This window comes from Topomyia yanbarensis, chromosome 3 (assembly GCF_030247195.1).
Source record: "Topomyia yanbarensis strain Yona2022 chromosome 3, ASM3024719v1, whole genome shotgun sequence".
Lineage (NCBI taxonomy): Eukaryota > Metazoa > Arthropoda > Insecta > Diptera > Culicidae > Topomyia > Topomyia yanbarensis.
The window spans coordinates 256,743,098-256,759,543 of NC_080672.1; the positions used below are offsets into that span (position 1 = coordinate 256,743,098).

At 43.0% G+C, this 16,446-nt stretch overlaps 2 protein-coding genes across 5 annotated transcripts in view; one reads left to right on the top strand and one right to left on the bottom strand.

Annotated features, from left to right (window-relative positions):
- The window catches only part of LOC131691842 (glucose-6-phosphate exchanger SLC37A2), a 54,514-nt gene extending 53,414 nt beyond the window's left edge, over positions 1-1,100 (top strand). For all 4 annotated transcript variants that reach the window (XM_058978518.1, XM_058978517.1, XM_058978516.1 and 1 more), the window contains one exon: positions 770-1,100. In XM_058978518.1, coding sequence (XP_058834501.1) covers positions 770-936 — 167 coding nt within the window. In that variant the 3' untranslated portion in view covers positions 937-1,100. The remainder of the gene's footprint in view (positions 1-769) is intronic.
- Positions 1,094-2,158, bottom strand: LOC131691847 (probable endochitinase). The gene is made up of 2 exons (XM_058978523.1): positions 1,697-2,158; positions 1,094-1,639 (listed from the first exon to the last, which is right to left on the bottom strand). The coding sequence occupies exons 1-2, from the start codon at positions 1,832-1,834 to the stop codon at positions 1,256-1,258; spliced, it is 522 nt and encodes a 173-aa protein (XP_058834506.1). The 5' UTR covers positions 1,835-2,158; the 3' UTR covers positions 1,094-1,255.
- Positions 2,159-16,446: the final 14,288 nt, after the last annotated feature.

Sequence of the window (16,446 nt, forward strand, 5' to 3'; positions counted from 1 at the left end):
AGTTTTCATTCCAAACAGTATACTCATTGAGAACTGACATACAGGTGAAGTGTGCAATTGGTTAAAGAAAGAAAACTGTCATTTTGAAATGTAATTAGCAAGTAGCCATTTGGTACCAGCCGGAGCTACGCTCGACTAGCAATCCCTATATCGTCCTTGCGCGCAAATTTGGATACAATAGTGGTACACGCATGCAAAGCTGTGTGCGATGGTGCTTTTCAACGCATTTTCATTTAAATGTTTACACAGGTTTTTCGGAAGCATTGTTCTAAGTTATATGTCTGTTCACTATGCTGTAAACCATAAAACTTTTGAAGATTTATGACAAATTCTGATGTTAAATTATGTTTCGGATTCTTTTGACGTCGCAAAGATGAATAATTATATATTTAGACTTTATGATGTACGCTTGATAGACTTAAAATACAAATCGTCGACTTCCGTTAAGTAGGTGGAGCATCAACACTTCCCGTCTACCTTATCCTTTATCCCTCCCCGTGAACGATGCAGATGGGGGCGGCCGGCAATGATGGCTATCATGTTGTTGAGGTTTCAATATGGGTCAGATTGGTATGAATTCCTACTTACCATTTCCTAAGCAACTCTTATTAGATGATCAGCAGTCAAACATGATGAAGTCAGTATGCAATCCGCCAAAATCATCGTCACAACGCAACGCAACGCTTGATAGACTTAAAATACGTGTAAAATTTTAAACCCCAAATGATCTGACTGAGTGATCTTTATGCAATTTTATTTCGTTCTCCAGGAGCGGCGGTGGGGCCACTTTTTGCAGGGTTGGTATCGTCTTCCGGATGGGAAAACGTTTTCTATATGCTAATAGCTTCGGACTTATGTGCACTTTTGCTACTGTTGCGACTTGTCGGAAAGGAACTAAATCGGCGATCGCGGCCACGGAATGTTCGCATAGAGTGATATAATAGATGTTTAAGTTAGACGAATAACAAAAAATATGCTGTCCATTACACAGGCAATTAGTTTTTTTCAATGTTTTGAAATACTTTGACTATTCAGCCACATTTGTTGCAGTAAACGCCTAGAAATGTACTTTTTACATAAACTATGAATGCTTACAAAAAGACTTGTTTTTTTTTCATTTGAAAGAATCATACCAACAAACAAAGATGACAGACACTGCTTTAAAAAATTGTTTCAAACGGTTAAGGTTATAATAGAAACGGCGAAATTGTGCTTGTTACCCTATATTAACTAAAAAGTTGATACCCACATGTATTTAAATCGTCTCAAATGAATCACAATTGACTTGTTCAGGCCAGTTACAAAAATTAAACACCGGGTCAAACCATAATCCATCTGGACAGGAAAAGTTGAAACGTCGACCATCGCTGGTGCAAACATAGTATTCTTGACACGAGTTTGGACTCGGAAATATCCCCTCTGTAGAACATTCATTAGGAGTTGCAGATGCCGAATTCGATGTCGTAGTAGATGTTGCAGGGGTAGTAGGTACAGCAGGTGCTTCAGTGCCGTTGTGGAAAGAACGGTATATGGTGTTCATCAAGACATAATTTGAATCGTTGCACACACCCAGGAAATCGTCACTTTCCAAAGACCATACCATTGCTCCGCCGAGGTCCAAATTCAAAAGATATTCCATCTATTAAAATATCAAAGTAAATTTCATTTATAGGCTAAATCAAAATGAATCAGCTACCTTTAGTGCGATCGTTTCCGGATTCTCATAACCAACCCATTGATTTCCGCTAGTAGCAAAAACGCCCTTTTGTTCTTCGTTGAAGTGAATGTGCCACTGTTCTGATTGTTGCTTCTCGCAGAATTCGTTATAGCCCATCACTCCTGGCTCCTGGGAGTATTGACCTGCAATTCCAGGACCAGTCGTGGCAGCACCAATGTGGCTATCGGCAGGGTTGACGAAGGTAAAAGATCTGCCGTACAGTGGAATACCCAATATTATTTTCTCCCTCGGAGTGCCTTGTGAAAGCCAATAGTGAATACTTGCATTCACGTTCAACTGCTTTTGTATGTCGGTCTTGTCTGCCGATCATTCATACAAAGGTGAATTCAAACCACAATGGTTATCCCAGGCACCATGCATATCATAGGTCATAATGCTCAGAAAGTGTAAAGCAGCTGAAACTCTTTTAATGTCGTAAGACTTCTTTGCGAAAAATTGTGCTGATGCAACAGCTGCACTAAGGATCAAACCTCCGCGATCGAAACTGTGAAAAATAATAATTGTAGTTCATCAGTGTATATTTTTTCAAATTGACCCGAAATTAAGCTGTATTTATTTATACTATAATTATTCGCATTTACATCACTACAATATTTTGTAGTTGTAGATTAGTTCATCATTTTCAAATAATTTTCTCGAGCTGTGTCGTGCTTTGCCCTTGTTAGACTTCCGCCAAAAAATCCCTGAATCAAGTATGTTTCAAGATATTCTCGTTTGCAATATTAATATTAAAACGCTTATTCAGGCATTTATTGTGCCTCGTGGTGGTCGGATGCTCAGAAATTCCGAACATATCGAATTCCCTTTTTCAGTGCTATCACTACGAACAATCACACTCCCCCCGTGGCACTTGGGGACCATTCATAAATTACGTAACACAAAAATTTCCCAAAATTGACTCCCCCTCCCCCCATGTAACAAATTGTCACAAATTTCTCCACCCCTCCTCTCCTCTATTACGTAACAAATTCCTTGAAAAAAATTTAATTTTTTTTCTTCGGTGAAAACATGTTACGTAACGATCTAGCGTACTTCTCCTCCCCCCTATGTCACAGCATGTCACAACTTGTCGTACTCTCTCCCCCCCTAAAAGCGTTACGTAATTTATGAATGGTCCCTTGCGGGGAGCGTAGTCACGTCTTTATCTTCATTTAGACAACCTCCTGAAACTCTAAGACGATTTCGCTTAAATTTCAGTACGTTCTGCACGCGACTTCCGGAGGGTTGATATACGGCCTCCAGCAATGATAATCTAGTGTCAGACTAACCTTCTTTCCCCTTCCTTGCGCGATCTACAATCAGACCTGACCGGCCCCAGTTTTGATAAACTTCTTGGGATTACCAGGAGCTGAAAGATGATTTCTTACTGCCAGATATTATCAATTCTCTATGCTATTACAACTGGTATCGATCTACAATAGAGTTGCAACTAAACGCCCAAACTTAAGCGATTCGTCCAGAAGACATTTATTTATTTATTTATTTATTTATTTATTTTTCATCTGACCTACATGGTCTACATGAAATATAGAATGAGGAAAAGCCCATTTGGAGTCCATCAAACAACCTCCAAATGCGCGTAAAAACCTCATTATCTTTTCACATATACATATTAAACAATACTACACATTACATTACATAACATTACATTACATTACAATGTGTTACTAATAATACATCTAACAAATCAAAATCACTATCTAAATCACATCTTATGCACTAAGTTAGCCGTTTAAGCCTATTTTTAAAAACGTCACTTGATACAGAGAAGTCAAAACATTCATAAACATTATTAAATACGCTACACATCGCCCTTATGGGTTCATTCTGTCCATAATCAGTACTTTGATAGTCAAGTCTTAAAAAATTCCACGATCTTATACTTCTAGCGGGCACATTTACATTAATCTGAGAAAGTATATTTGGGGCATCTATTTCACCTGTTAGAACTTTCCCTACAAACACGGCTCTGGATATATTTCGCCTTTTTGAAAGAGGGTCCATGTCGAGCAGACGACAGCGTTCAATGTAAGGTGGCAACTCTATCGGGTTGCGCCATGGCAAGGTTTTAAGGGCATATCGGAGAAACCTAGCTTGTATAGATTCAATTCTGGTAATCCAGACATTTGTGTACGGGCACCAAATGATAGCTGAAGCTTCCAGGATGGAGCGTACAAGAGAGAAGTACAGTGCTCTCAGACAGTATGGGTCAGTAAACTCTTTGGCTATTCTAATGATAAAACCAAGGTTCCGATTGGCTTTCGCAATGATGTGGGAATAGTGATCTCTAAACGTCAATTTAGAATCCAGCTGTACACCAAGGTCCCTGACAACTGACACTCTATCCAGTAGTTTCCCTGAGATAGTATAACACCACAAAATTGGATTTTTTCTGCGCGTGAAAGAAATTACTGAGCATTTGGATACACTGATAGTCAACCGATTTCGAGTGCACCAGTTACAAAATTCATCTAGTTGTCGCTGTAGTTCAATGCAGTCCAATTCAGATCGTACAATAAGAAACAGTTTAAGGTCATCTGCATAGATAAGTTTGCATCCTGGTGGAAGGACATTACAAACGTCATTGAAGAACAAGGAGAACAGCAAGGGTCCATGACGAGTGTGGGGTAATAACGTCTTCCACGTTATCTAGTGCATGTCACTTTAGATGGCATTAGTGCTGTATATGGTTGCAATTTAGTACATTGCCTTCCGGGCATATATCAATAAAATACTAGTACTAAATTGCAACCATGCAAACGCGCGAGATTTTTTTTTGTTTTCCTTTACACGCCACACATCGAAGGCTGATACATTGGTGCCGGCCGGTGTTGGTGTCAAATTAGTCGCAAAAAGTCATCGGACCTCGAGTCGCTCTCGCTTCAGTTTCCTTCTATGCAGGCGTAGTGGTAAGGGCGACGGCGGTTACATAGTGGCACTCTCGAGTTGATCGGTTCCACAAGGCAGGGGGAAACTTCTAAAAACGAGAAATAAAAGAGAGGGGCTAAATTGGGTTATTAATCGTTTTTATGAAAGTATAAATAAGGGACATATAGGGGAAATCACGAGTTGCCAGCATATCTCGGACTGGTACATTGGGTGGTCTACCTCGGGCCCGAAGGGAATCCTTTAGCTGAGACTTGGCGTCCAAATACCCGGCGCATACCCAGACAACGTGCTCGATGTCGTGATAGCCCTCGTCACAAGCGCACAGACTACTTTCCGCAAGCCCAATACGCCGCAAATGCGCATCCAAGGTGTAGTGATTGGACATAAGTCGGGACATTACACGAATAAAATCCCGACCCACATCCATCCCCCCGAACCAAGGCTTCGTTGATACCTTTGGGATAATCGAATGTGGCCATCGTCCAAGTTCCCCATTGCTCCACGAGGTTTGCCAACTGTTGAGCGTCCTCTGACGACAAATACTAAAAAATTCGTTGAAGCAGATTGGTCTTTCGTATATGTCATCATTTAATGCGTCCACCTTTGCTAATGAGTCGGCCTTTTCATTGCCCGGGATAGAACAATGTGAGGGGACCCAAACAAAGGTAATCTGATAAGATTTTTCAGATAACGTACATAAGGACTCCCGTATCTTCCTCAGAAAATACGGGAATTGTTTTTTAGGCTTCACCGCACGAAGAGCCTCGATAGAGCTGAGGCTGTCCGAAACGATGAAGTAGTGATCTGTGGGCAGAGTGTCGATGATCCCAAGGGTGTACTGAATTGCAGCTAACTCTGCGACGTAAACTGAAGCGGCATCATTGAGCTTGAATGAAGCGGTGATAGTATTGTTGAAGATACCGAAGCCAGTGGACCCATCGAGATTTGATCCGTCAGTGTAAAACATTTTGTCACAGTCGACTTTTCGGAATTTATTATAAAATATATTGGGGATCACTTGCGGGCGTATATGGTCCGGGATTCCACGAATCTCCTCCTTCATGGATGTGATGGACAGCTCGATATAATTTCTGGTTCCTGAAGTTTTTGTGTGTAGTTTGAAATCTTAATTTCTGTAATCGCTTCCTGTGGTCTAGCAGTCACGTAGTTCCGTGGACAAAGTGCTAGTTGCAGTACGGCGTTCGACGCTGAAGATGTTTTCATTCGTGATGTTAGTTGCCGCTATTGCGATAATGCGATCTTAAGTGTGATCTGGTTGCCAAGCGGGGTGTTCGCGAGCGTCTCTTGGAATGCCGTGGCGATTTAGTATAATCACGAGTCATCGAACGATCGCTGGTTGTCTTCTTCGGTGTGTTGAATCGGGTACGGCGTTTGCGGCCCCTTTACGAATTCGGCTGTGGATCTTAGAATGAGTTCGAAGCTCATGAGAGCGCGAACGTGGGCTGCGGCTCCGAGATCTCTAACGTCCTTTGGTATATTCTCGGGCATAAACTCATAGCATCTGTCGTTCGAATGGAAGTTACCACGACCTCCTTTGTCATGCGGTGGTCCGCCACCCCCACTATCACCACCGCGAAAACCACGACCGCCCTTGCCGGTAGGCAGTTCGACACGAGCACGACGGCTGCAGATTGTTCGTCCATCAATACCACGCGCCGAATCCTCTGCATCTTCAAATTCTACAACCCGGATGGATTGCGAGCAACCTACAGGTTTTTAGTGGACCCCAACCGTCTGCTTGCTGGCGTTGTTGCCTAGCACTCAAACCTAAACATCAACAAAGCGTTGTGAGGATATCGAGACCTTTCGATCGATAATTGGAGCTATCACTTCACGTTTTAGTTACATTTTATACCAAAAGACTTAGAAAGAAGCAAACTTTACCGAAATCCAACAAAATTGGATTCTTGCGGCAGACGAAACAGTATGTATTTTTTCTAGCTGTTATGTACTTTGGTTGCAAGGGTACGTAAATAAACATTGAGAAAATTGAGGCAGTGTTGCGCAAGAAATTCATATTTCATCCTTACCGAGGGGTCACTCAAGGTACCGGTAACTGGCGGTGAATTTCTTGGTCATTTTTTTTTCGGAATTTTTCATGAAGTTTCAGGTCGTGTCGTTGAATTAATGCTCTGTGCCATTTAGTCGAAGTACAGGGACATAAATCGGGTTTGAGAATTAAGCTCGACGAGCCTCTCGAAATTTTGAATCACCAACGGGTTCAGAATGTCGCATCGGATGAGCAATCGATATGAGAGTTCCCAAAATCGATTTTTTTGCGGAAGAACGCCCGCCAGCACTTCGAGACTCATCGTATGGGTCGAGTGCATATCACCCAAGGCAATGCGCAAGCAACGATACTGGATTCTCTCCAGTTTGATGAAGTGTATGTTCGCAGCGGAGCGGAAACAGAAACACCCGTACTCCATCACCGACAATATCGTTGTTTGGTATAACCTGATCAGGTCTCCTGGGTGGGCACCCCACCATGTTCCAGTTATTGTTCGGAGAAAATTGATCCTTTGTTGGCATTTCTGTTTCAAATACCTAATGTGACATCCCCAGGTACCTTTAGAGTCGAACCAGACCCCGAGATATTTAAATGTGAAGACCTGATTGATCGTTTCACCCATTAATAGAAGCTGGAGTTGCGTCGGCTCACGCTTCCTAGAAGAAACAACCAACTCAGTTTTCTCCGTGGAGAACTCGATACCCAGTTGAAGAGCCCAAGCAGAAAAATTGTCCAAGGTATCTTGTAATGGTCTTTGCAAGTCGGCAGCTTTGGGCCCTGTAATAGAGACCACCCCGTCGTCTGCAAGTTGCCTTAGCGTGCATGAATTGGCAAGACAATCGCCAATGTCATTCACGTAAAAATTGTAAAGTAGGGGACCTAGACATGAGCCCTGGGGAAGACCCATGTAGCTAAATCGCGATGTTGTTAAATCGCCATGCGAAAAGTGCATGTGCTTTTAAGACAACAGGTTTAGCAAAAAGATATTCAAAATTGGTGAAAGACCATGCTGGTGCAGCTTCTCTGACAGAATATTGATAGAAACTGAGTCAAAAGCCCCCTTAATATCCAAGAATACTGATGCCATCTGCTCTTTGTTAGCATAGGCCATTTGGATTTCTGTAGAAAGCAACGCAAGGCAACCGTTCGTCCCTTTGCCTTTGCGAAAGCCAAATTGTGTATCTGACAGTAAGCCATTTGCTTCAACCCAATTGTCGAGTCGAAACAAGATTTTCTCGAACAAAATAATACAGGACAGCATTGCAATCGGTCGATACGAGTTGTGGTCGGAGGCTAAAAAAAACATTTTGTTAATCGTTGAAGCTTGCTGTGTCATTTTGACTCTAAGCAGTGCTAAATTGATCAAGCGATTTGTTCTGTCCGTGGCTTGAATATATTGTATAAGGGAATTATTGAATAAAGACGAGGCTCTTCTTTCTTGAGATCTCGACCCAACTGGTAATCACCAGCTTGGCCGTAGTTTGAATTAGTTATTCCTTGGCTTGGCCCAAACTGATTTTTTTCAGTCCCGCAATCAAGCTTCGAAAGAAAATCCAGTAATAGAAATTTTACACTTGGGTTGTGAACGAGGAACAGCAACAGGATGCCATGCCAATACCGGGTGCTCTGTTGTGAGAGGTTAAACTTTGCTTCAGCTTGTGCGACCACCCCTGGCTGCTACTCCGTTATCGATCGGGACTAGCTGAAGTTGCACAGAGAATCAGTAGATAATTATGCTTGGGAGTAGCGAAACATCTTTCAATGTGCAACTCCTGGTAATCCTAAAGTGTTTTTGGTCAATACCGGCGCCGGCCAGGCCTGAACGTAGGAAGGAAAGGGAAGGAATGGTTAGTCCGATACTTGGCTTTTGCTAAAGGCCGTATATACTACTGCGCACTCAGCAAGTATCACGGGAGGAGGATATTTTTGTTAGTAAGAGTATAGAAGTTAGATATACTTCTTCTTTACCGACGCCAGAGAGGTGATTCCACTACCTGGACTAGATATCGATCCACCAACTTCATGGACCGGGGACCAACGGCTTTACTTCCCTTCCGAAGGAAGACGTGACCACAGATTTTTTCACCTCAGAAAAATTTCAACGACCTCGGTTGGAATTGAACCCAGGCCAAGTGGAAAGCTTCATAACTCTCCGAGCTCTCGATCGAAGCAGTTCGTTTTCTGGTGCCGTGCATAAAGTAAATAAGAATAAATATTGTCAGTGAAGGTCAACCATTGTTTGAGGCAGTCTTTGTTCGCCGGAGCCCAAACTGGTGAAGTGAATACCAGAATAGCCGGACACGCCGCTATATAAGCTAAGTATTATTTTTCTTTCTTTCATTTCCCTTTCCCCGATCGGTCTCTACTTTTCCCTTTCCCCTGAATACAAGTTTCATCTCTCGTTTACACCACGTGCTATCCTCGTGCCTTAATGACCGAGGGCGAAGGAACATTGGATGGGAATGATATTCCCATGGATTTACCGGATAAACCCGAAATTACTCCCTCCCCTGATTCCCCCAGCCATCCCCGTATTAAAACATACCCAGCCAGTTCAAATGGACCCTGGGTGGTGTATTTCCGGCCCAACACGAAATCGCCCAATATTCTAGAAATATCACGGGAGCTGACTGCTAACTACCCGTCCGTAGCTCAGATAACACGTGTTCGAGCTAATAAGATACGCGTTATAGTAAATGACCTCGATCAGGCAAACCAGATTGCTCGCAGCGAGCGTTTTACGAAGCAATTCAGGGTGTATGTGCCTTGAAGGGCAGTGGAGATCGATGGAATCGTCGCCGAACCGGGTCTAAAGTGCGAAGACCTGTTGAAGTACGGGGTTGGCTGCTTTAAGGACACTTCACTTCAAAAGGTGAAGATTCTGGAATGCAAGCAATTGTATTCCGCAAAAACTGAAGATGATAAGACAACTTATTCTCCGTCAGACTCGATTCGGGTGACTTTCTCCGGGTCTGCTCTTCCCAACTATGTCCACCTGGATAAGGTTCGCCTACCTGTTCGCCTGTTTGTACCGCGGCTAATGAACTGCAGCAATTGCAAGCAACTGGGCCACACAGCCACTTATTTTGGCAATAAAAAACGGTGCGGCAAATGCGAGGGAGAGCATGAGGATGACGCTTGCGGTGGAGAAACTGAGAAGTGTATTTACTGCGGGGGCCCTCCGCATGCTCTTAAGTCATGCCCGGCGTACAAGCAGCGCGGCGATAAAATTAGGCGCTCCCTTAAGGATCGCTCGAGGCACTCTTATGCAGAAATGCTAAAGAATGCTTCGCCATCTGTCCCTTCCGAAAATTCGATCGTATCCTTCGATGGCTAAGTCATCGAACGAGGTCACCGATTCGATCACTGTTCTACAGTGGAACAGCAGAAGTATCCTCCCGAAAATCGATTCCTTTAAATTTTTACTAAATAGTTTAAAATGTGATGCTTTCGCATTATGTGAAACTTGGTTAACTTCCGATATAAATCTCAACTTCCACGACTTTAATATATTTCGTCTGGATCGAGAATACTCCTATGGAGGAGTACTTTTGGGGATCAAAAAGTGCTATTCTTTCAACCGAATTAACCTCCCTTCGACACCAGGCATTGAAATTGTCGCTTGTCAAGTTTTAATCAAAGGTAAAGACCTTTGCATTGCTTCCATCTACATTCCTCCTAGAGCCTCGGTAGGGCACCGAACGCTTTGTAATATCACGGAATCCTTACCGGCACCGCGGCTAGTTCTGGGAGACTTTAACTCGCACGGTTCGGTATGGGGTTGTCTTCATGATGATAATAGATCAACATTAATCCAAGATCTTTGCGACAATTTCAACATGACCATCTTAAACACGGGAGAAATGACGCGGATTCCTACACCACCAGCACGCGCAAGCGCGTTGGATTTATCGCTTTGCTCGACATCGCTACAGTTAGATTGCATGTGGAAGGTGATCCCTGATCCCCACGGTAGCGATCATTTGCCTATCGTGATTTCAATTACTAACGACCATCAGAAACAATCAATGTCTCGTATGACCTCACACGGAATATTGATTGGAAGAGTTACGCGACCGCGATATCCGTTAAAATCGAATCCACTCAAGAACTTCCTCCGGAGGAAGAGTACAGGTTTTTGGCTGGCTTGATTCTCGACAGTGCGAATCAAGCTTAGACTAAACCAGTACCCAGCGCGAATACCCATGGACGGTCTCCCACACTGTGGTGGGATAAAGAGTGCTCAGAGCTGTACGCGGAAAAGTCCACTGCATATAAGGCCTTCCGGGAAGACGGGTTACCCGCTAACTATCAACAGTACGCGTCGTTAGAAAAGCGAATGAAGAGTCTAATGAAAGCCAAAAAACGCAGTTATTGGTGCCGGTTCGTCGACGGGTTAACGAGAGAAACAGCGATGAGCACTCTTTGGGGTACGGCTCGACGTATGCGTAACCGAAACAGTACCAACGAGAACGTGGAATATTCAAACCGTTGGATATTCGCTTTCGCCAAGAAGATCTGTCCGGACTCTGTCCCGGTACAGAAAACGTGCCGCGCCGCGTCTCCTCCCGATACCACGAACGAAACACCGTTTTCGATGGTGGAGTTTTCACTTGCTCTCTTATCATGCAACAATAACGCCCCAGGGTTAGACAGAATCAAATTCAACTTGCTGAAGAACCTGCCTGACACTGCAAAAAGGTGATTGCTGAACTTATTTAACAAGTTTCTTGAGGGTAACATTGTCCCTCATGACTGGAGACAAGTGAAGGTCATCACCATTCAAAAACCAGGAAAACCAGCCTCCGACCCCAACTCGTATCGGTCGATTGCAATGTTGTCCTGTATTCGGAAGTTGTTCGAGAAAATGATCTTGTTTCGCCTCGACAATTGGGTTGAAGCAAATGGCTTACTGTCAGATACACAATTTGGCTTCCGCAAAGGCAAAGGGACGAACGATTGCCTTGCGTTGCTTTCTACAGAAATCCAAATGGCCTATGCTAACAAAGAGCAGATGGCATCAGTCTTCTTGGATATTAAGGGGGCTTTTGACTCAATTTCTATCAACATTCTGTCAGAGAAGCTGCACCAGCATGGTCTTTCACCAATTTTAAATAACTTTTTGCTAAACCTGTTGTCTGAAAAGCACATGCACTTTTCGCATGGCGATTTAACAACATCGCGATTTAGCTACATGGGTCTTCCCCAGGGCTCATGTCTAAGTCCCCTGCCCTACAATTTTTACGTGAATGACATTGACGATTGTCTTGCCAATTCATGCACGCTAAGGCAACTTGCAGACGACGGGGTGGTCTCTGTTACAGGGCCCAAAGCTGCCGACTTGCAAGGACCATTACAAAATACCTTGGACAATGTGTCTGCTTGGGCTCTTAAGCTGGGTATCGAGTTCTCCACGGAGAAAACTGAGTTGGTTGTCTTTTCTAGGAAGCGTGAGCCAGCGCAACTCCATCTTCTATAATTGGGTGCAACGATCAATCAGGTTATCACATTTAAATATCTCGGGGTCTGGTTCGACTCTAAAGGCACCTGAGGATGTCACATTAGGTATCTGAAACAGAAATGCCAACAAAGGATCAATTTTCTCCGAACAATAACTGGAACATGGTGGGGTGCCCACCCAGGAGACCTGATCAGGTTATACCAAACAACGATATTGTCGGTGATGGAGTACGGGTGTTTCTGTTTCCGCTCCGCTGCGAACATACACTTCATCAAACTGGAGAGAATCCAGTATCGTTGCTTGCGCATTGCCTTGGGTGATATGCACTCGACCCATACGATGAGTCTCTAAGTGCTGGCGGGCGTTCTTCCGCTAAAAAATCGATTTTGGGAACTCTCATATCGATTGCTCATCCGATGCGACATTCTGAACCCGTTGGTGATTGAAAACTTCGAGAGGCTCGTCGAGTTTAACTCTCAAACCCGATTTATGTCCTTGTACTTCGACTACATGGCACAGAGTATTAATCCTTCTTCATATACTCCCAACCGTGTTCGTTTCCTAGATACTTCTGGTTCTACTGTATTCTTCGACACATTCATGAAGGAAGAGATTCGTGGAATCCCGGACCATATACGCCCGCAAGTGATCCCCAATATATTTTATAATAAATTCCGAGAAGTCGACTGTGACAAAATGTTCTACACTGACGGATCAAATCTCGATGGGTCCACTGGCTTCGGTATCTTCAACAATACTATCACCGTTGCATTCAAGCTCAATGATGCCGCTTCAGTTTACGTCGCAGAGTTAGCTGCAATTCAGTACACTCTTGGGATCATCGACACTCTGCCCACAGATCACTACTTCATCATTTCGGACAGCTTCAGCTCTATCGAGGCTCTTCGTGCGGTGAAGTCTAAAAAGCAATTCCCGTATTTTCTGGGGAAGATACGGGAGTCTTTGTGTACGTTATCTGAAAAATCTTATCAGATTACCTTTGTTTGTTCTATCCTGGGCAATGAAAAGGCCGACTCATTAGCAAAGATGGGCGCATTAAAATTCAACGAATTTTTTAGTATTTGTCGTCAGAGGACACTCAACAGTTGGCAAACCTCGTGGAGCAATGGGGAACTTGGACGATGGCTACATTCGATTATCCCAAAGGTATCAACGAAGCCTTGGTTCAGGGGGATGGATGTGGGTCGGGATTTTATTCGTGTAATGTCCCGACTTATGTCCAACCTTAGATGCACATTTGCGGCGTATTGGGCTTGCGGAAAGTAGTCTGTGCGCTTGTGACGAGGGCTATCACGACATCGAGCAAGTTGTCTGGGTATGCGCCGGGTATTTGGACGCCAGGTCTCAGTTAAAGGATTCCCTTCGGGCCCGAGGTAGACCACCCAATGTCCCAGTCCGAGATATGCTGGCAAATCGTGATTTCCCCTATATGTCCCTTATTTATACTTTCATAAAAACGATAAATATCCCAATTTAGCCCCTCTCTTTTTATTTCTCGTTTCCTCTTGCCGTGTGGAACCGATAAGCTCCAGACTGCCACTATGTAACCGCCGTCGCCCTTATCACTACGGAAACTGAAGCGAGAGCGACTCGAGGTCCGAAGGATTCCCTTTGAAGGATTCCCCGCGGGTCCGAAGAATACCATCCGCCAATCCGACCTAGTAGACTGAGGCGCTAATTTGTTTCGCTGATCTCCCGTTTGCCCGAAAGTTGCAAGTTTTGCTCTTCTCTTCCGGTCACCATCTACGCCTTCTCTTCCCTGTCCTTGATACAACTACTTCTACACCGATTTTGGAAATGACCAAGCATAAGTATCCGATAAAAAATCAAATTTGTATTCCGTATTCCTAGTTTTAAGACAGTTGTAATTTCTACTCTTTGTTAAAACTATTGTCCCCCATCTTGTAAATAGAATTGTATCCCTAGTTTTAAAACACCTGTGAAATTTTTCATAAATATTTGTTCCCCCTTTTGTGTACCAAACTATATTGTTAGTTTTAAGATAACTGTAAATATTTCCTAAAAAACTATTACTATTGAATTCCTTGTTTTAAAATTTTTCATAAAAAAAATCTTTTGCCCCCTCTCTTATATATAGAATCTTTTTTCTAGTCTTAAGATAGCTGTAATTTTTTTCTCTTTTATAAAAAAAAATATTTCAACATTGTAACCTCCTAGTTTTAAGATATGCAAAATGTAAAAACAAAAGAATTCGGCACCGCCAAGCTAACGCATTTGTGCCTATCAAATAAACGAAATGAATAAAAAAAAACTGGAAAGCTTATCACTCAACCACCACAGGTTAAACTTTGCGCACACGGACGAGTAGGGTGGCTTTGGAAGAAGTGTCGCGTGTTTGTTTTCTATCATTCGTTGCTTGGGTATTGAGCAAGCATCACATGAACTAGAACATGCGGACGCACAAGTAAAGGCAAGGCGGAGAGGATGCATATTTTGCCTTTCATTTGAGACTTGGTTTGAGAAAATCGGTTCAGTCATCACCGAAGAACCGATGTGACTTTAATTGTGGAATATACCCGGAATTCCGGACTTCCGGAATCGTCGATAGTGGACAATATATTCCAAGAATGTTTGATTGGCAATCAGTGATCTAGATCTGCGATTAGAAGTAATTTGGTGACCATTTCAATAGATTTTTTGCCTATGAACTATTACGATTGTAACGGTTTATATGGGAAATTACAGTGCGACCCTACTAACCAACCTGTAACTCTGGAACCAACAGTCAGAACTGAATGAAATTCAACAGCAGTCAATGGTATTACAGTATCTTTCATTCGAAATCAGGTTTGTAAAAATCGGTAGAGAATTCGTTGGGGAATGGGTGTGATATTAGCTTAGGAACTTGGCGGGTTCCCCGGGGGCGTCATGAACCGTCATAGGTGGCCAATGTGGTCAAAGCTGCTTTAATTGATCATTAGTGATCCAGACCCGCAAACTAGAGTAATGTTACATCAATTTTAATATGTTTTACATCATTTGAACATCATGGTGGTACCAATTTATATTGGAATTTGCTGTGTGACCGCACTCTTCAACCCGTAACTCCGGAACCGGAAGTCGGATCAACTAAAAATTCAATAGCAGCTTATGGGAGCGTTATACCTTTCAGATGAAACTAATTTTGCGAAAATCGGTTTAGCCATCTCTGAGAATTTTGTGTGAGTTTAAATGACACACACACATACACACACATACATACACACACAGACATTTGCCAATCTCGACGAACTGAATCGAATGGTGTATGACACTCGGCCCTCCTCCGGGCCTCGGTTAAAAAGTCGATTTTTACAGCATAGCCTTTCTTTATATGAGAAAGGCAAAAAGGTGCGAAATCGGCAAAGTCCCAAAAAGTCGATTTGTATAAAATAAATTTTTCGTGATGACATAAAATCTCGACGTTTCATGCATTTTAAGGATGTTTGGCATCAAAAATACGAATTCGATTTCTGAAATTTCAAATTTCATTTCCCCCTTTGAAAAAAAAATTGAGTTTCGGCTTATATGTAAATTTCATATGTGACCGGACGGTTCAGTGTATATTTCCGGAACCATAAAAGCGATCCGTACGAAATGATGTAGACTTCGGTGGGGGTATTATAGCTATCATTTGATACTAAGTTTGTGAAAATCGGCCCAACCATTTCCGAAAAACTGGTATAAGTTTGCTAGTTTTGAAAGATGGCTGCTTTTCCCGGGCACTTCCGGAGCCGTCTGTGGTGGTCAATGTAGTCAACGAAAGTTTGTTTGGCCATCGGTGACCTAGAACAGCAATTTTAAGTTGTTTGAGAGACATTTTAGCGAAATTTTTACCTTTTTTGCTTTCATCGGAGTATCGGTTTGAATCACAATTTGCTATGTGATCGCACGCCACAATCCGTAACTTCGGAACCGGAAGTCGGTTGGGGATAAAATTTAATAGCCATTTACGGGGACGCAACATGTTTCATTTGAGACTAAGTTTGGTTGATTCGGTCTAGCCATCTCCGAGAAACCGATGTGACTGTTATTCTGAATTTGGATACATCCGCTGGGGCTTCCGGAACCGATGATGGTGGCCAATGTGACCAAAGAGACATTGAATGGCTGTTAGTGACCTAGTACTACAAATCGAAGCAGTTGTAGTCACATTTTGGAAAAATTTGCACCATTATACATTCATTGCAGTATTTATTAAAATCGACATTTTCTGCGTGATCGTGCTCATCACCCTGTAATTCCGGAACCGGAAGTCGGATCCATTAGAAAATCAAATGCATCCTATGGGAACGTTGCACCTTT